Genomic DNA, 20,252 nt, shown 5'->3' with positions numbered 1-20,252 from the left:
TTGAGTTTATCATCAAGCGGTTTGTGATGTCAAAGCTCAAAATCTAAAACAAAAATCATGATTTTAAAAAGGTCTTCAGGCCAAATTGTCAATCCACACATTGTTCACGCTTTATCCAAATACCAATGAAAATGTGTGCAGATATATAATCATGAAAAAAGTAAAGGCCTAACGAGTACAGATTATGTGGATAACATGATATTCATGCCAGGCTTGAGCAATGGTGTGGTGAACAAATATTATATATATATATATATATATATATATATATATATATATATATATATATATATATATATATATATATATATATATAATGATGTGCAAGGCCTAAGTCACGTTTGCTCTACGGTGAGGATACGGCGGCCGTACGCCCTCTGAATTGACAGAAACGTGCAGCGGCCGCAGAGTTTCTGCGGTGGCCTCAGGGTGGCCCTACGCCGTTTGGCTATCTTTTACAGGCCGTAAGGTCGCCGTGGAATTAACGCGGAGTTATAACTTTTTTCATTTCTACGTTCGCCGTAGCAATTCGACAATCCGAAACAAAAAAACTGGTAAAAAAAAAAATTAAAAAAATTAACCCACTCGTTACCATCCGTCTGGCCGCACGTTCGCCTTAGGGCCCCCCTGCGGTCCCCTTGCGCACCTTGAGGCTACCTTGCATCTGCCTTGAAAATTCTATGGCCGCCGCAGGGCCCCCTTAAGGTCACCGTGCGACATCAAATCAAAGACCGTACGGCAACCCCACGTTTTCGGTCTCCACAATTTCTAAGACCTAAGGCCTAAGTCACATTTGCTCTACGGTGAGGATACGGTGGCCGTACGCCCTCTGAATTGACAGAAACGTGCGGCGGCCGCAGAGTTTCTGCAGTGGCCTCAGGGTGGCCCTACGCTGTTTGGCTATATTTTACAGGTCGTAAGGTCGCCGTGAAATTATAACGCGGAGTTATAACTTTTTTCATTTCTACGTTCGCCGTAGCAATTCGACAAGCCGAAACAAAAGAACTGGTAAAAAAAAAATAAAAGAACCCACTCGTTACCATCCGTCTGGCCGCACATTCGCCTTAGGGCCCCCCCTGAGGTCGCCTTGCGTTCACCTTTCAGGTACCTTGCGTCTGCCTTGAAAATTCTATGGCCGCCGCAGGAACGCCCGAAGGTCACCGTGCGACACCCCCACGTTTTCGGTCTCCACAATTTATAAATACGCCGTGCGGCTCCCCGAAAAATAAAAACATTTGTGACTGCTACATTGTGTGATCATGGAAATACTGTGGCCGCAGTATAATTGCTTGTGGCCGTAGATTTTGAAGATCCCACGGCCGCCATGGCAAATGCGACTTAGGCCTAACTACCTCAAAATGTTGGATGGAGGGGGCAGGACCAATCAAAAGGAGGGAGCGGGACCAATAAAAAGGAGGGGGCGGGACCAATTAAAAAGAGGGGGCAGAACCAATCAAAAGGCGGGCCGGGACCAATCAAAAGGAGGGGGCGGGACTAATCAAAATGCACCAAAAACACGAGATGAACAAGTGGTGAAAAGTGGGCTTTCTTAAAGGCAAAGCTCAAATGGTCTTTGGTGTAACAAGCAGTAAATAACCTCACCTTGAGGTCCAGGTGCACGATGTTGCATTGGTGCAGAAACACTACACCCTCCAGGATTTGGCGCATCAGACGAACAGTGGTTTGCTCGGAGAACACCTCGTCATCCTCACCAAAGCATTGGTGAAAAATCTCACCACCTGCAGCACTGCAACGCACCAATCAAGGACACTTTGGTTTGCACCCAACACATCGTGTGGGTAATGTGCACTTTGAAAAGGGGAGTTGGTGAGGTATAGGCGGGAGGCATTGAGCCATTAAGGCCCTGATTAAACCACCATCATTATCCACAGTCTTTTCGACCCTCTATCCCCATTAACTCTACCTAACCCAATCAATTTGTCCTTGTCACTCTTCCAGGTTACTGAGTTTCCTTCTATCCTGGTCTCCTTTTCCTCATCCCCTTACATCGAGCCAAAATGGGTCCACGCTGCCCGTTCTTTGCCTTTTTTACCTTCCGTAACATGCTCTTCCAGAGAAAAAAAGAAAAGAGAACAAAGATGGTCAAATGATACTTCAATGCTGAAAGTGTGTGCGTTGGAGAAATCATACTGGTGACAATTGTGATGTTGATGCTGGCGAAAGCATTCGGGGTCGAACTAGCAGAATTGGATGTAATTGGCGAGAGTGTTGAAACGGACATTCATCTTGACCTCATAATCAGGAAAATCAACACAAAGGTCATTACCAAAGGACGTAAAGTCCAATTGAAAGGTGACTCGCGTGGCCATGGCCACCACCACCAAGAGCATGCAACCTCATGGCACGAGTTCACTACATGGTGATGCTCACCTGGAAAACGTGACCACGACTACTCGAGCGGACATGTTGAAATCATCCTCGCACAGTCCAAACTTGTCACCTTGCAATTTGAATACCTTTAACCACTCAAAAACATCTGGGTGGCATTCCGTTTCGGAATGAAGATTGTGTCAGAGCACCGGTCCTGAAATACCTGCATACACGTCCCAAAGATTTCTATGCCCATCGCATCATGGCACGACCATATAGACGACACGCGTGTACATATAACAGAGGAAGACTGAGGAATTGGTGAATTTAATATCAACTTCCTGTACATTCCAATATCCAAGAGGAAGTGTCTCGCATGTGCTCACAATGGTGTGTTTTCGCGAGCTAGTTAAGGTTTCCTCGTTCTTCATTCCTTTTGCTTGCAGGTGTCTTAGCAGACTATAAAGTCGTTCAGTGCACGACATGATTGTTGAAAATGGTTCGAAGGCAACGAAGCGTTACACCATAACCCGACCCCTAACTCCAACCCAAGTTACAGTCACAGGTTCGTCCAGAGGGAAATGTGACTGCAGGCAGGGAATGTGAGCTAAATGGTTCGAGTCCAGGGCATTTGTGCATTGGCATCAATATCAGAAACAATTAAATGTGGAACGAACTTCAGATGCTGGAAACAGACGTCACAAGTTACAACTTAATTCATGTTTAAAACACAGCTTGTTGCTGAACTGACATGTGTTGGAGCATATTCATGGGGTAAACCGTATGAACATGAACAATCATTGTAATCTGTATATATATATATATGTGAGTGAGAAGCATTTAGCAAACATGAAAGATTCCAGATGAGTGAAAGGTGCAGGTAAGTGGCGACCCGATTTATAAAGAATGCACACCAGGTATCCATTCCTCCACCTTATGATCAAAGTACAGAGAATCCAGTTATCACAGCACAAGTAGCATGTCCAAAGTGATATCCCATGATCAGAGACTTGAGGTTTGGGATCTTTACTGCAAGACAAGTGGAGATCATCTGCAGAGTCGAAAGACAAACCGGGTCGGAAATCTTTCAGAAACTCCGGCAGTGATAAACGACCCAGTAGCGCAAAGATGTCGATGTCGAACGGGAATGTTTCGGCCTACACCAAAAGCACCACCACCCCTATCCCACATTACAAACCACCAAACCCTCCTCCTTCTCAGATCTGATTTATTGTTACATTTTAAGAAGTCACATCCTCTAAAAAAAAAAAAAAGAATAATTAAAATGTGCACATGGAGTTGAACTCGTCCAAATGAGGCAACTGCTGGAGCACGGCTGGGATTGATGTTCCCGCAGAGACCCGAGAGTCATGGCCATGGCATGCACTTGGCTCTGACATTTATTTTGGAAAAAGCAAATGGCAACACCTGCCATGAAACTGCAGTGGTCATACAGAAAAAAACGTGTAGGATTTTTAGTTCCAGAGGGATTAGAAGATTCATTCTCAAAGTGAAGGTGATGGAGTCTCGGGGACACATTCCGAGTCCTCGTCGTTCAGTGAGCAAGGAAGGCAAAGTAGAAATTGCAATTTGAAAAGTAATAAACTTCTGGTTCACAGACTGTGGCTGCTCATAATGCATACAAGTTTGTCTTCATGACAGATTGTAGTTTTCTTTTTGTTGGCTCAAGCAGGTCAAAAGGGAACTGCAACTGTCAGTCTTTAACGGTCCACAATGGCCTTCCAAAGCAGAATGAGCAGATGTATAAGAAATGCGTAAAAAAAAAAAAAACAACCCAAAGAGGATATAAAAAGTGCTGAAGGTAGAAATGCGGACATTCTTGGTTTTATAACCAACAGGAAATACAAGCACATTATCAACCCGTGCCAAGTGTACAACATCCAAATGCAGGTTGGAATTAGCAACATTCAAAAGGAAGCAAAAAATAAAACCACACCTGGTACAACTGATAACACATCGACCAAGAAAAAAAAAAAAACCTCAATAAATAAAGAAACCACATACAGGTAAGTGTGAATTAGATTTAAAAAACAAGATGGATGGAAATCCTCGAGATTCTTTTGTCGGGTCACACTCATTCCCCAGAGTGTGATGGCACGTCCGACCACGGTCCGCATGCAAACTATGGATAGCGTTGGCCACAACACCCGGCTCTCGCTGCAATGGAAATCTAAAGCAATCCACACAGACGTGACAGACACGTCTCGGGAAATAACGGATGCACTGACACGAGAGTCAGATGCAATGCACTTCAACCACTCGCGAAATGAGAGCGGAACTCGGAGTAGCGAAAGGATAGAGAAGGAAGAGTTTGGTGAGCTTACAATTCGAGCACGAGCGTGATCTCGGAGTGAGTCTCGTAAGCGTCGTGCAGACCGATGACACGTGAGCATGGCCGGGCCAGCTCCAGGAGGGACATCTCATGCACGATGTCCACACGGCAATCTTGTCCCTTCCGTTGCTTGCGCATTATCTTGGCAGCAAATGCTTGACCAGTCGCGATCTCGACGCATTGTTTCACCACTGCAAACTTGCCCCTGTTAAAAACAAATAATTAACAAAATAACACATTTTCCTTAGTATTCAAAATTACAGCAATGGTCAAATTTTATAGACACAGTTGTTGGCACAGGAGAGGGGCGGCGGGCGACTTGGCTGGCACAGGAGAGGAGCGGCGGGCGACTTGGCTGGCACAGGAGAGGGGCGGCGGGCGACCCGGCTGGCACAGGAGAGGGGCGGCGGGCGACCCGGCTGGCACAGGAGAGGGGCGGCGGGCGACCCGGCTGGCACAGGAGAGGGGCGGCGGGCGACCCGGCTGGCACAGGAGAGGGGCGGCGGGCGACCCGGCCGGAGGAGAGGGGCGGCGGGCGACCCGGCCGGAGGAGAGGGGCGGCGGGCGACCCGGCCGGAGGAGAGGGGCGGCGGGCGACCCGGCCGGAGGAGAGGGGCGGCGGGCGACCCGGCCGGAGGAGAGGGGCGGCGGGCGACCCGGCCGGAGGAGAGGGGCGGCGGGCGACCCGGCTGGAGGAGAGGGGCGGCGGGCGACCCGGCAGTAGTGGTGGGGTTTAGCAAATAAACTGATGTTGTGTGGGCCTAACCACCCGACACGCCGCTCGTGCTGTCTGTTCCTGGTAAGATTTGGACTCTGACTCGAGTCTGAACTCCATAAAACACAAGCGCCAATCAGAAATACTTAAGCTATGTCTTGCAGAATCCGACTCCACCACTGTATCAAAGCTTCATGCTGATACCAATTTCATTATCTCCACCGACAAAGGTGGACAGAGCTTATGTTTTCACCCTTGTCTGTTTTTCAACAGGATATCTTACAAAGTTAAGGTTGGATTAAGACAAAATTTGGTGGACAGGTCGGGTGTATGGCAAGGATTAATTGAATATATTTTAGTGAAGATCCAGATGCGATAATTTAAATTTTTCAAGTTAATCTTCAACGTTGAGGTGTATATATTTAACATGACATCTCCAAAGAGTTTTGAATAGATTATGACAAAACTTGGTGGATAAGTTTGGTAGATGGCAAGAACGAGCCAATTCGATTTTGGTTCATGTCCAGATCTAGATCCGCCACATCAGTAGGATCCAAAACATAAACCGTGTAGCCTGGAGGAAGTATGATCTCTGCCGAGTGCAGCTCCAATTTCTGTCTGGGTCCGACCCTCGATCATGATGGAATCCACTTGTAACCTCATCTCAGTGACAAATCAAGGTGACCATGGATGAGACTTGGAATTGATGGCTTTGATGTCCAAATGCATAGTTGTATGCCTTTGGCTGATCATCCAGATTAATCCATCAGCGTCGCCCAGATTTGATTTTGCTCGATTACCATGTACATTTAAAATTCACTCAAAAGTTTCACTTACAAAATGAGTAGATACATTTTCAAAGATCAAAAATGCTTAACCTCCAACAGAGCATCAGAAAGCACAAATCTTACACCACACATTCTGCATCATCAAGTATAACATTTGTGCAATTCATCACAATTATAACTTTGGAATAACACAACATGAAAGAAAATGCCCGTTTTTGTAACATTGTATTCCCTCATCAGAACACACTATATGCAACAAACCAGAACGGCCAATCGGAAGGGGGCATACTCCGCCAGGCTGATTAGTTTACGTTTTGTATCCCGCTGATAGGCCGGATCTGGATTCGGACCTGAACTAAAATTTAAATTGGCTCGTTTCTGTCACCGAACCAAATCATCTGCCAAGTTTCGTCCAAATCCGTCCATAACTTTTTGAGATATCCTGTTCACAACCAAACAAACCAACAGACAGGGTTGAAAAGAACCTCGATCCACCTTCGGTGCCAGATGTAAATAGAGTATATTAATATTTCAAAGATGGCAACTTGATGGTCTATTATCAAACCCCATCCAAAGACACTGATGACGAGTGAAGGGTCAATTAATAAATGGCGTATTTGAAAAGACAACCGCCAACCAACGCACCGATTCACCAAAGGTCACTTTCCTGCATGAAAAATGTTTGTCCAACAGTAAATGACACGTTTGTCTCAAAGAGTGTTGGCGATATTCAAGATCAACGAGTATCTTGGGAGGGTCAACCGGGTCCTTTATTCTGTTCCAAAATCTGACAAGGGGGTTTAGTAAAGGTAAGACACCTCAAAATGGGTGCCACGCAACGGTCGGTACTTCAGTGACCAAGCGGGATCCAAACCTGCTCCAAGGGTCTACGAAGAGGTCCTAGGCCTCCATTATGGTGTGGAAATTACATGCAGAATTTACGCAAAATGCATGTCCTCCATGCATGTAGGCTCATGGGTGAGCGAGGAGACAGAGTGGCGGGCAATGCAGTTCCAGTGGGGCGGTGGAACAAGACATGGACGCAACAAGGGGATGAATGGCCAGGATGAGACAGAGGAGACGCACATGGTCATGATTACTGGCATGAAACTTGGAAATGTTGTTTCACTTGTCGAACAAGCGGTCAGTCTGCAAACAGCTCCCAGCAACCATTGTTAGAGGTGGGAAGAGCACTTCATGGAAATCTCGGATGTGGAATTCTCTCCAGTCTGTACCAACCCCGATACACGGAATCTCATCACCTTTCAGAGTTCCGTTTTTGTTTTGTTTCGGCGAATGGATCTCCCCTGCACATGCAATAACGACCTCGATTCAACCAAAAAAAAAATCCTTCCTCAAAACCCCTCACCCCCCCCCACCCCGCCCCCCTGCTCTGCTCCTCCTTTTTCCTTTTCCATCCACAGTGAATATCCAACAATACAAATAGAGCACAAGGTCGACTACAAAATAGACGATAAGGGCACTCAGTAGAGCGCATACCTCCGCCACATAATGCCTGTTCCACGAAAACATATCGGGACCAATACATGTTTGTAATATTATACTGGACAGCACTATGTCGTTTTTGGCCCTATCTCAATGGTGAAGAATCACTTTAAAATTAAATAATTATTTTCTCCACATCCAGATAAGGATCTTCACCAACATCGAATTAATTCGTCCTTGTCGCACACCCAACGTGTCCACCAAGTTTCGTCGGAATCCGTCCACAACTTTTTGAGATGTTGTGTTCCATATCGTTTTTGTTACTCTCTCTCAATGGTGAAGAATCACTTTAAAAATTCTCGTAGTCAGATTCGGATCGAGATCTTCACCAAAACCGAATCACTTCCTCCTTGTCAACCACCAAACTTGTCCACAACTTTTTGAGATATCCTGTACACAGACAAACAGACAGAAAGGGGTGAAAACATAACCTCCTTCACCTTCGGTGGTGGAGGTAGAAAAAAACAATTTCCCTTAAAATCATCATCCATGCTCGAGATGCCGAAACAATAGCTGGAAGGATCATCACCCTTTTGAAATCCAAGTTCACTCTCCATCCCACCCCACCTCCATTCACCCCCTCCCCCATGGACGGTCCCCTCACCCTCCACACCCCCCATCCCCCGTGGACGGTCCTCACCCTCCTACCCCCCTCCCCTATGGACGATCCTCACCCTCCCCTGTGGACGATCCTCACCCTCCTCCCCCTCCCCGTGGACAGTCCTCACCCTCCTCCCCCTCCCCTGTGGACAGTCCTCACCCTCCTACCCCCCTCCCCTGTGGACGATCCTCATCCTCCCCTGTGGACGATCCTCACCCTCCCCTGTGGACGATCCTCACCCTCCCAATTCCATAGAATACCAGTTTGAAGAACTCAGTTTGAGTGAAAACTATCGTGATTGAAGGATATACATGATGACAGGAAGGCGCCATCTTGTTACCAATCTTTGCCGAGCGAAGCGCTAGATCGTGCGCATCTGTGTGGACTCAAACTTACATCTCGTCATCATTATAATTGGTCATTCTGAATTCAATTTTGGGGTGTTAAAGATGCCGCACTGTTCATCATTGGACAGTTCGTCCAATCGATCAAACAGAGGAAAATTAAGATGCATCTTTATACCATCATCGACCAAGTACCAAGTATATTCAAGTGATCCAAGAAATGAGAAAATATGGAAAAGTAAAAGTTTGATGCATGGAATGGAGAGCCAAAAATGACTCATTTGTACGTGAGTGGTGTTGAGAATAATTATTTATTTGTGTTGCTGTTAAAAAATTCCGAAATAAAATCAGGACAAACAAGTAAATAACAGAGATGACAATATTCATCCACAGTAAAAGAAAGGGATTCCCTTTTACAGAATTTGGTGCTGAAATTAGTCGCTACTGGACATTCCGTCAACACTGGTCGCCAATTTGGTGTTAAAATTCACCACTACTGGACAATCAGTCAACACTGGTCGGCAATTTGGTGTTGAAATTCACCACTACTGGACAATCAGTCAACACTGGTCACCAATTTGGTGTTAAAATTCACCACTACTGGACAATCCGTCAACACTGGTCACCAATTTGGTGTTAAAATTCACCACTACTGGACAATCCGTCAACACTGGTCACCAATTTGGTGTTAAAATTCACCACTACTGGACAATCCGTCAACACTTGTCACCAATTTGGTGTTAAAATTCACCACTACTGGACAATCCGTCAACACTGGTCGCCAATTTGGTGTTAAAATTCACCACTACTGGACAATCAGTCAACACTGGTTGCCAATTTGGTATTGAAATTCACCACTACTGGACATTCCATCAACATGGATGACCAATTTGGTTTTGAAATTCACCACTACTGGACATTCCATCAACACAGATGACCAATTTGGTGTTGAAATTCACCACTACTGGACATTCCGTCAACACGGATCGCCAATTTGGTGTTGAAATTCACCACGACTGGACATTCCGTCAACACGGATCGCCAATGTGATGTTGAAATTCACCACTACTGGACAATCCATCAACATGGGTAACCAATTTGGTGTTGAAATTCACCACTACTGGACATTCCGTCAACACGGATCACCAATTTGGTGTTGAAATTCACCACTACTGGACATTCCGTCAACACGGATCATCAATTTGGTCTTGAAATTCACCACTACTGGACATTGTCAACATGGTTTGCCAATTTTGTGTTGAAATTCACCACTACTGGACATTCCGTCAACACGGATCGCCAATTTGGTGTTGAAATTCACCACTACTGGACATTCCATCAACACGGATCGCTAATTTGGTGTCGAAATTCACCAATACTGGACATTGTCAACACGGTTTGCCAATTTGGTGTTGAAATTCACCACTACTGGACATTGTCGAGGGGATGAAAGGGGGAGGGGATGACAGTTTGTCTTGGGGAGGGTGGTGGCAGAGGGGACAGAATTGGGATCAAGGGGTTTGAGATTTTGAGTGGGTGGGGAGTTGAGGACTTTGGGTTGGGAGGGGGTTTCAAGATTTGAAGAAATGGGGAGGGGAGCACATAGTTTGAGTGTGGGGGTGGGGGGCAGAGAGAGGACAGAGCTGGGAGGTGGGTTGAGGACTTGGCATTGTGTGTCTGGGGTGGGGGTTTGGATCCTGAAGTTATATTTTACATGATGCAGAATTTCCATGGGTCCGTTGGGTCTTTTTGCATCTTTGGGGTCTCTTGAGTCTTCTGGATCTTTTGGGCCTTTAAGTGTCTTTTTGGTTTTTTGGGTCCTTGGGAGTGGGGGGGGGGGCTTTTGAGTCACCTGTCCAACCTGGGTACTTTAGGTGAAGTATTTCAGGTGACAATTGTGGGTGATGCTAGGTCACCTGTCCAACCAATGGGTGAAGAACGGATATACATACATACATAACATGCAAACATACATAGATAGATACTCACATACACTTGCTCCATTATATATAGATGGGACCACAAACAATCATGAGGGGATCATACATGACATGTATGAAAGCAATATGACTACTGTAGATAACCATGACACGTCACAAAATGCGAGTATGTGACGTGTTAAAGGCGTCATGGTCATGTTTGGTCTGGGCAGGAAAGGCAAGCCGAGTTATAAGAAACCTTGTCTGAGACTTGGCACACTGGGTGCATCAGGCACACCTTGTGCATCAAAGAGTTCACCCTAAGTTATTAAAAAGCTCGACTCGGAGCAAAGGGTCTTGAGGGTCTAATGGGGGTATTGAGGGGTTAAATTGTCTAAAAGGTCTTAAGGGTCTGAAGTTAAAGCTCTAAGAGTCTAAGGCAGGGGACTCCTACCCAGGGTTAAGACCTAAACTTGCAAAAAAAAAAAACCCTAAAAATCTGGGGTTTCTTTTTTTGGGGTGGGTGGCTTCACATCGAAAACATTTTCTTGGACACTTTTTACTGCAGGTGCTGGTACAAAGTAGGTACCAGGACCATTTGGATCACAAGGCAAATGCGATTTCAAATGTTGCAGTGTGGACAAAAAAGTTTGGGAATCACTGTTCTCAGGGGTCTCAAATGTCTGGGGTCTGCAGAACCAGAGTCAAAGGTCTAAAAGGGTATTAAGAAGTATAAAGGGTCTAAGGTGTCTAAAATGTGTTCGGTCTAAGGATCCATCGTCAAAGGTCTGTGAAGGTTTGAATGTCTGAAGGATTTAAAGTCAAAGGTTTATAAAAGACCCAGAGGGTCTAGGGGAACTGAGAGTTTGTAAGGTCTAAAGTAAAAGGTCTGTAAAGGACTAATGCATCTAAAAGATCTCAAAGGTATGTTCCAAGGGCACGTAATTAATGCTACACGCACATGAACAGTTGGGTAACAATACAACTTGGCACCTATTGTTAAGTTCACTGAACTATAGTATTATATGGCAATACACACTCCGACCCCCATCTTCCCCCATGGATGGTCTTCACACTCCACACCCCCCCCACGGCTTCCGACATGCTTGACCCTCAACTACACACCCACCAAACATGTTTGACCATTGCTTCCCAAACCTCCAGATGCACATGGCCCTCGCTTTATCCCCTCCCCTCATGGATGGTCCTCAATCCACACCCCACCCAACATGCTTGACCCTCACCTACCCACCCACCAAACATGCTCGACCATCGCTTCCCAACCCTCCAGATGTACATGACCCTCGCTTTACTCCCCCCCCCCACCACACCCGAAATGCTTGACCTTCAGATACCCACCCAAATGGCATTTTTGACTCTCGCCTCCCCACCTACCAGACATACATGACCCTCGCTTTACTCCCCCCCCCACCCTCCAACGTGCTTCGCCTTGATCCAACCCTAACCCGAACCCACACTCGCTGGATGAAACGTTTCACAACGCATGTTGGAACCATTCATTTCTCCATGAGGTAGAGGAGGATCCATCAGAGACTCTCTGGTTAACACACAAGCAAATAACCATGCGTTTGACCAATCACAATAAACTCACCACAATCACAAAATCCACCATTGATGGACAACATCCTTCATCAATTGCTTGTTATTTTTCACACCATGTCATGTGACCACAAAGGAAGAGCACGTGACTCCTGGAACTTGAAATTGGAGTTAAATGCTCAATGTTTGTGCAAAAGCAACTCCAGGGCAGTTAATGATCCAAGTGGTTATTAGAGGCAACAAAACAAGCAATGCCAATTCTGTGAAGGAAACGGTCCAACAATTAACTAAATTAGCCTTTTCTACCAACATGAAGACCTTTCTTCGCCAACCTTTGGTAAAGCAAGGCGAACTTGAGGGACCGGAGAAACTTTTACAATCACAATTAGTTTTACAACGATATGACCAAAACAACACCGAGAAGAAGAAATTAAAAAAAAAACAATGCTTCATGATTTCAGCCGGTTGCATCTACAGAGCATGATGCTGGATCCACTGAAGTATGGAGTTCAAGTACAGAGGGGAGAGTTATGATGGAAGTAATAGATTAAAGATCAAGCAAACAGAAAGGGATGGTAGGGTCTGTAATTCAACCATCCCAATGGACCAAGAACTGTGGAGGTTTGGACCACTCCACATGAAAATCCCATTGGAACAGGCACAGAGTTAGAGCACTCCACGTGGGACATCCTAATGGACCAAGAACCGAGGAGAGCTGGACCACTCCAGATGGAACATCCTAACAGACCAGGCACTGAGGAGAGCTAGACCACTCCACGTGGGACATCCGAATGGAACAGGAACAGAGGATAGTTAGACCACTCCACGTGGGACATCCTAATGGACCAGGAACCAAGGAGAGCTGGACCACTCCACATGGGACATACGAAAGGACCAGGTACTGAGGAGAGCTAGACTACTGCACGTGGGACATCCCAATGGACCAGGCACTGAAGAGTGCTAGGTGGTGTAGTAGTTAGAATGTCCACTCTGATTCTGGGAAGTCGGTGGTATGAAATCCCAACCGAGTCCACTCTGATTCTTCCTTGCTCGACATTCAGCATTTAAAAAGGATAGAACACTGACAAACAGCCATCGCTTGGCAACTATTGAACAGGCTATCTGGGCCGAAAGGCCTCGTCCTGTATTGAAGTTCTTTGTAAGGGAACTCAAGTTATCTGAATGGTGGACAAGGAACCAAGACATCTATAGACCACTCCATATGGGACAATCATTTTGTCCTCATGAAGCACATTCAAAGTGAAACAAAGACCATCTCGTGACCTCATGAAGCCAAAACACTGAACTAGAATGACAACCTTCGACATCACCAGTATGCCTCCTTCTACATTATTACATCATTATACATACCTGTACCAGGTTTGATTTAAATCCCTGAACCCAGATTTAAAATATTAAATAATTCTGGCTGCCAGACTATGCGTCTGATCAGATTGAAATTTTAAAAGTATATTCCACATGTCTACTCAATCATAATTATGACGTTTCACATTGATTGAAGAAGTTCAAGAGAAAGTTAAAAAACTTTTTTTTTTTTATTAAAGAATTTTGTTCAAACCAAAATGGCTGCCTGACCATGTGACCTATTAATTATTCATGAACACCCGAGTATTCCCAAGGCTTGCAGAACATGGAGGTGAAGTTTCCCCTCGATCTGTCAAGCTGTTCTTTAGAAGAAGATTGTAAAATGTTTATTCTTCAAAAAAAATATCATAGCTGCCAATCCATGTGACCGATGACGTCATCATTTTTTTTTGCCATTTCAAATTTAGCCCGAGATGAGCATGAACATTTTCATACTGATCGGATAAAGCATTTGACATATGCAATGAGGTCATAAGGAAGTCATGTGTGAAAAAAAAAATCAAAAAATAAAAATAAAAACACCCTCGTTCCCCATGGGGAGTACTTCACATGAGTCAAGTTTCAATTTTTTCCATGAAGTGGTTTCGGAGATACAGAGGTCCAACGTTTTTCCTTCTTCACAACATGCTGCCACACCACGTGAACTATGACATCATAGTCATTACATAACATTCTACATGGGTAGTTGTATCTCTGGTGAAAATTGTGATATTTCGATGGTGAAAAAAAAAAAAACAAAAGGAAAAAAAAACATGCCGCCCTGCTTCAAATACAAGCCCGCTTCGATCTGACACCTGACCCACGACGTCCTCTTTATCAAATCAAATTCAGAATGGGTTGCTGATGTCTTTGGAGTTTCTCGTTGATCTGATTTTAAGGATTTTGTCCAACATGGCTGTGAGACCATGTGACCGATGATGTAGAAATTTTCAACCAACATTCCCCACGCCAAGTCGATCAAATAAAATATATATATATATATATATATATATATATATATATATATATATATATATATATATATATATATATATATATATATATATATATATATATTCCTCTGAAACTGCTCAGCCTTTCGAAGCGAGACTTTGCAATGATGATGCACTGCTGTTGCTACAAATATTTTATTTAACAATGACCTCATCAGTCACATGATGCAGCAGCCACGTTGGTTTAAAGGAGATAATTAAACAATTATTTCTATCAAACTGTTTAGCCGATCAAAACTAGACTTTGTAGTTATGATCTACTCCCCTTGCAACATACAAATGACTTTAAAAAAAATGATGTCATCAGTCACGTGGTGTGGAAGGCACATTCGTTTCCAGGAAAATCTTTTAAAAATTATATTTCAGAAACTGCTGGAGCGATCGATGCCAAGCTTTGCAGATGTGATCCACTGCCAATTGTCATTGCTCCATGCAACACACTATGTTTCACATTGATCTGTTTAGCAGTTTTGGAGAAAAAACTGCTTCTAAATTTTCAGTTTTCAAACTAACATGGCTGCCAAACCACGTGGCATCAAGGCATTGAAAATTTGGACTCTGCCCATGATTTGGTGTTGGATCACAAGTGTGAAGTTTTGTTTTGATCGGTTAAGGTTCTTTTTCTATCAAACATGGCTGCCACACCACGTGACCTATGATGCCATCATTTACACATTGTATGCAGCAATAGTGTTCGATGACAATTGGCAAATTTTGCTTCAATCAGATAAGCGGTTCCAGAGAAAACATTATTTAATATTTTTCTTCAATTCAATATGACCGCTGAACCACACAAATTATCAATTATTGGGTAGTCAATGTCGTCGAAAAAAAAATGTTTTCAAAAATTTTTTTGGGGAAATTTGTTCTATACTACCCTTATCAGTATTTCCGTCAATATGTTTGTCTGATCTGTCCCTCTGTTCGGTCCAGTGCTCTGTTAATACAATGGCGATTTCGATGAAACTTGGTTGGTAGGTTCATACCATGACCTTGTTGTGTGCAAATGAGAACCGTTGCTATGGACACCACCGTTGCCTAGCAACGGGACTTTGAAATTTTTGAAAAATCATAAAAAATTAATTTTTTCAAAAATCAAAAATCGGGCCACGAGCGACGGTGGGCAGTACATTCAGCCATATTGTCAAAAACTTCCAGCCAAATCATATGAAAACTGTCGGAGAAGATAGACTTTGAATGAACCCTGGTCGAAAACAATACAAAAACAAAGTTCGTTATATCTCAGAGACGATGAGTCAGATATACATGAAACTGGTATGGTAGGTTCATGGTATGTCCTGGTTATGTGTGAGAAAGAACAGTTGCTATGGACCCCTCCGTTGCCTAGCAACGGCCGAAAAACCTCGAAATGTGGGGGTATTTTAACAAAAAAAACAATCTGCAACATTAACCCTTGAAGCTAGACTCATGAATATTCTTGTGCTTAATCCTCAGGTCATTCCCCATAGAACGGGCCCATCGCGTCAGGTTCTATTGGGTAGTCGACTACCCATGTCCGCCTACCGGCTTGTTCTTTATCACCCGAACATCGCCAACTCATGAGGAACATGTCTGTGACGTTTCCCCTCAATCTGTCCAGCCGTTCTGGAGAAGATGATTTTTGAAGGTTTGAGGATAAATACAAGATGGCTGCCATACCATGTGACCTATGACATCATAGTTTTGAAACATGATTCAGTATGGCTATTCGATCATTTGTGTACAGTTTCACTTCGATCTGTAAAGTGGTTCTGGAGAAGATTTTTTTTTCCCCTTAAAAAAACAAAACAAACAATATGGCTGACAAACCACGTGACGGATGACGTCAATTTTTCTGTGCTCAAATATTTCCCAAGATGAACCTCACTAATTTTCATACCGATCGAACGCAGCGTTCTACGTGTCGAATTTTGACCGGGATACCACTTCACCGATAACGTCATAGTCACGTCACCATTATTCCCCACATGCAGAGTTGTCAGATTCCAGGTTTCAATTTTTTCCTTGCTGTGGTTTAGGTCTTCAGGAGACACAAAGGTCCAAAGTTTTTCCGTTTTCCAACATGGCTGCTACCCCACGTGACCCATGGCGTCATAATTATCATTTTTAAAAAATGCTCCACGAGTGGTGGAAACTGTGGTGAAAATTTTGTGTCAATCGGAAAAGCGGTTGTAGAGAAAACAGAGAAAATTCACATGGACGTATGTACGTAGGCACATGTATGTGGAACCCGAAAACAACACGACCTGTTGAGGGGGGTGAAGGGGGGCAGGGTGCGGGGTGGTGGTGGTGGTGGGGGGAGGAGGCAGGTTGTGGGGGGTGGTGGTGGTGGGGGGAGGAGGTAGTGGAGGTGGTGGTGGTGGTGGGGGAGGAGGCAGGTTGTGGGGGGTGGTGGTGGGGGAGGAGGCAGGTGTGGGGGTGGTGGTGGTGGGGGGAGGAGGCAGGTTGTGGGGGGTGGTGGTGGGAGGAGGCAGGTTGTGGGGGGGTGGTGGTGGGGGAGGAGGCAGGTGTGGGGGTGGTGGTGGTGGTGGGGGAGGAGGCAGGTTGTGGGGGGGTGGTGGTGGGAGGAGGCAGGTGTGGTGGTGGTGGGGGAGGAGGCAGGTGTGGTGGTGGTGGGGGAGGAGGCAGGGTGCGGGGGGGTGTGGTGGTGGTGGAAGGAGGCAGGGTGTGGGGGTGTGGTGGTGGGGGGAGGAGGCAGTTTGTGGGGGGGTGGTGGGGGAGGAGGCAGGTGTGGGGGTGGTAGTGGTGGGGGGAGGAGGCAGGGTGCGGTGGTGGGGGAGGAGGCAGGCTGTGGGGGGTGTGGTGGTGGGGGAGGAGGCAGGCTGCAGGGGGTGTGGTGGAGGCAGGCTGCAGGGGGTGTGGCGGTGGGGGAGGAGGCGGGGTGAGGTGGTGGGGGAGGAGGCAGGCTGTGGGGGGTGTGGTGGTGGGGGAGGAGGCAAGCTGCAGGGGTGTGGTGGGGGGAGGAAGCAGGGTGCAGTGGGTGTGGGAAGGAGGCACGGTGCGGGAGGTGGGGTGGTGGGGGGGGGGTGTGGTGGTCGGGGGGGGGGGTGCATCAAGCGTCACACAAACACACTGGACGGTGAAAATGACATCAGTAAGTCATCATATCCCATTATTGATCAAGTTCCAGCAGAGAGGAATAAACGTTTCAGACGGAAATGCTTGGAGTTGGAGCACGAAGGACACAATCACAGTGCGTGACGTGTCGCCCTCTCTGGGAATACGGACATCGGACACTGACGGACATCGCGGTTCGGACAGAACTCCGCACACAGGTAATCGCTGCGACGTCAATAGACACCGGTCAGGGTAAGCACGAGACGGCACCGACTCATCATCATCAACATCAACATCAATATCATAATCACCACCAACAACATCATAATCACCACTATAATCACCACCAACCACTTCCAGCGCGGATGACTCACCTGCCCAACTCGTTCCCCAGTAGTTTGTAACGATCACTAAACGGATCACTGCGGAGCTTCATGTCCCCAGCGAACCAGTGGTAACCTGCTGCGTGCTGCCAGTTGGTAGAGTTAACTGAATAACTTCACAGGTGGTGAAGAGTATTTTATCGTAATTAGTCACCGTTATTCAGTGCGGTTTACCGACTTTTGAACCAAGAGGGAGCAAAGAGTTACTAAACTGAGGCCGAAGAAGAAGCGCCGCCTCCCTGGATTGAACCGTAACCGCCGTTAACCAAATCAACCTCGTTATGATAACACGCACCGAACTGGCGATCTTTTTTTTTTTTTTTTCCTTCAACCAGAGGATCTTTAAAGCTGAGAGAGCGTTACGCCCCCTTAGAGGGCTCCACCAATAGCTGATCGGCAGTGCGGTGGATATCAGCCAATCAGTGCTGAAGGGCGGGGCTTCTGTAATTTCCTCAATGCATCTCGTGAGCCGGCGACTCGAACGGGACTGGATTCAGACTGTTTGTTGCCCTCGTCTGCCGTCCATTAATTACGTACAAGGGGCAAATTTAACATTGACAAATAAATAATTTCAGAAAAGGACGTTGGGAGAGAGAACAGATGTTCGCTGAGTGGAGAGGGGAATTGCCCCCTCCCCACGTGCTCGACATCCTCCTCTTTCCTTTTCCTCCTCACAAACATATCCCCCCCCTCCCCCGAATTCTCCCCTACTTTCTGGTCCGTCTTTGAATCGTCCAAATGTTTCTCACTTTATATTTTCTTTTTCTGCTTTTTTTTTTCTTTTTTAATTTCCCGCCTTGCGTACGTAATTAAGGAATGGTCCTGAAATCATCGTTTCTGTGTGTTTCCGCTCAAACTTGTTTTTAATACATTTTGTATCGGAAAGACAAAGCTGCAGTTTATATAACAAGCTCAAATGAGCGAAGATCCTCATCCTCTTAATGATGACGTCGTAAAAACGAATATGACGTCATTGTGATGTATCAGGTTTGCGATAAATAATTATCTGTGCTTGTGCCCGGCTTGATTCCCGCAAACAAAATTCAAATAGCTTGCCTAGTTTCGGAGATAATTGTACAGGCGATTTCCATTAGCGGAGATATTATGATGTCAACTTTTTTCTTGGAACAATTTCCAAAATCGGAGATGGTTACTGTCTGCGTAGGGTATTTTTACATATACATATATATATATATATATATATATATATATATATATATATATATATATATATATATATATATATATATATATACATATACATATATATATATATATATATATATATATATTGTTGTGGTTACCAAATTCGCAAACCACCATTCAGGTCCCTTAGGTGAGATATCTCGGTAAGTATATGTGTAGTTAGGCCCAAACCCGTTGTCGAGTGGGAATACATGTCATTCATGCGTGCTGCGACTCTTCAGGATAGCCGTTTTTCTTTTACTATCTTTATTTTGGACCAACCGCCATTATTCCCACCGCCAACCGCGTCTCAACAGTCGTCACAACATCAACCACCCACCACAACGCCGCTTCACCACAACAGCCACGACCTTTCCCGTCACACCTCGCAACCGTCGCATCGCCACCGTTCTTGCGCCGCTTGTGGGTACCGGTACTGGACTCGTGCAGGGCGCGCACCGAACAGCGTGTACAAAACCACGGATTTTCCGCTCCAAAAACGGATCAAAAACGACACACGCCCACTTTTGTTCCGTCCAATCGGTGAGCGAGGGGCGATTTGGCCCCGCCTCCAGGGCGTTGGAGGGCGGTCGCTATATGCAAATTCATGGATCAAAATGCATTTACGCCCACTTTTTCTCAGGCCAATGGGGAGCGAGGTGAAAGGTCGAAGGCAGGGGGTCAAAGGCGAAGCCACGGGGCTTATATAAGCGGCCGCGTTCGTCAGTCGAGATCAGTTAAGACTTCGCAGTCGGTGGAGTTGGGAAGAAGAAGCAGGGTCGTCGTCGTCGTCGTCGTCGTCGTCGTCGGAGCGAAGAGGACGGAGCTGTGGAGAGGCGGCGAAGGCAGACGAGGGGGTGCTCCCGTCGTGCTGGGAGCTGCACACCAGGGAGGCCGACGGCGCGACCTGGTCGAGGTGGAGACGCTCGTCACGGGACTCGAGACAGAGTAAAAATCCTCCTTTCCCCGAGCATCAGCAACCCCCTCCTGTTTCCCCCCACGCTGAGATAGTGCGACCAAGGGGGCCCCCTTCCCACCCCCTACCAGACACTGTCCGCGAGGCCCGCGGAGTTGGGGCACCATCGCCGCTTCGCGCCTCATCATCAGACGGGTAGGCCCGACCCGGTCTCGG

At 46.0% G+C, this 20,252-nt stretch overlaps 1 protein-coding gene across 1 annotated transcript in view; it reads right to left on the bottom strand.

Moving 5' to 3' along the window:
- LOC147031171 (serine/threonine-protein kinase 17B-like) overlaps window positions 1–18,260 on the bottom strand; it is a 34,040-nt gene extending 15,780 nt beyond the window's left edge. Inside the window, exons 1-3 of the mRNA XM_085875986.1 lie at window positions 17,927–18,260; window positions 4,677–4,889; window positions 1,603–1,747 (exon numbers count right to left, since the gene is read on the bottom strand). Of these exons, the coding sequence (XP_085732112.1) occupies window positions 1,603–1,747; window positions 4,677–4,889; window positions 17,927–17,988 (420 nt within the window). The 5' untranslated portion in view covers window positions 17,989–18,260. The remainder of the gene's footprint in view (window positions 1–1,602; window positions 1,748–4,676; window positions 4,890–17,926) is intronic.
- Window positions 18,261–20,252: the final 1,992 nt, after the last annotated feature.

Source organism: Eptatretus burgeri, chromosome 3, assembly GCF_056783735.1.
Source record: "Eptatretus burgeri isolate ZD-2024b chromosome 3, Ebu_testis_v1, whole genome shotgun sequence".
Classification (NCBI taxonomy): domain Eukaryota; kingdom Metazoa; phylum Chordata; class Myxini; order Myxiniformes; family Myxinidae; genus Eptatretus; species Eptatretus burgeri.
This window is presented reverse-complemented; position numbering and strand designations above follow the sequence as displayed.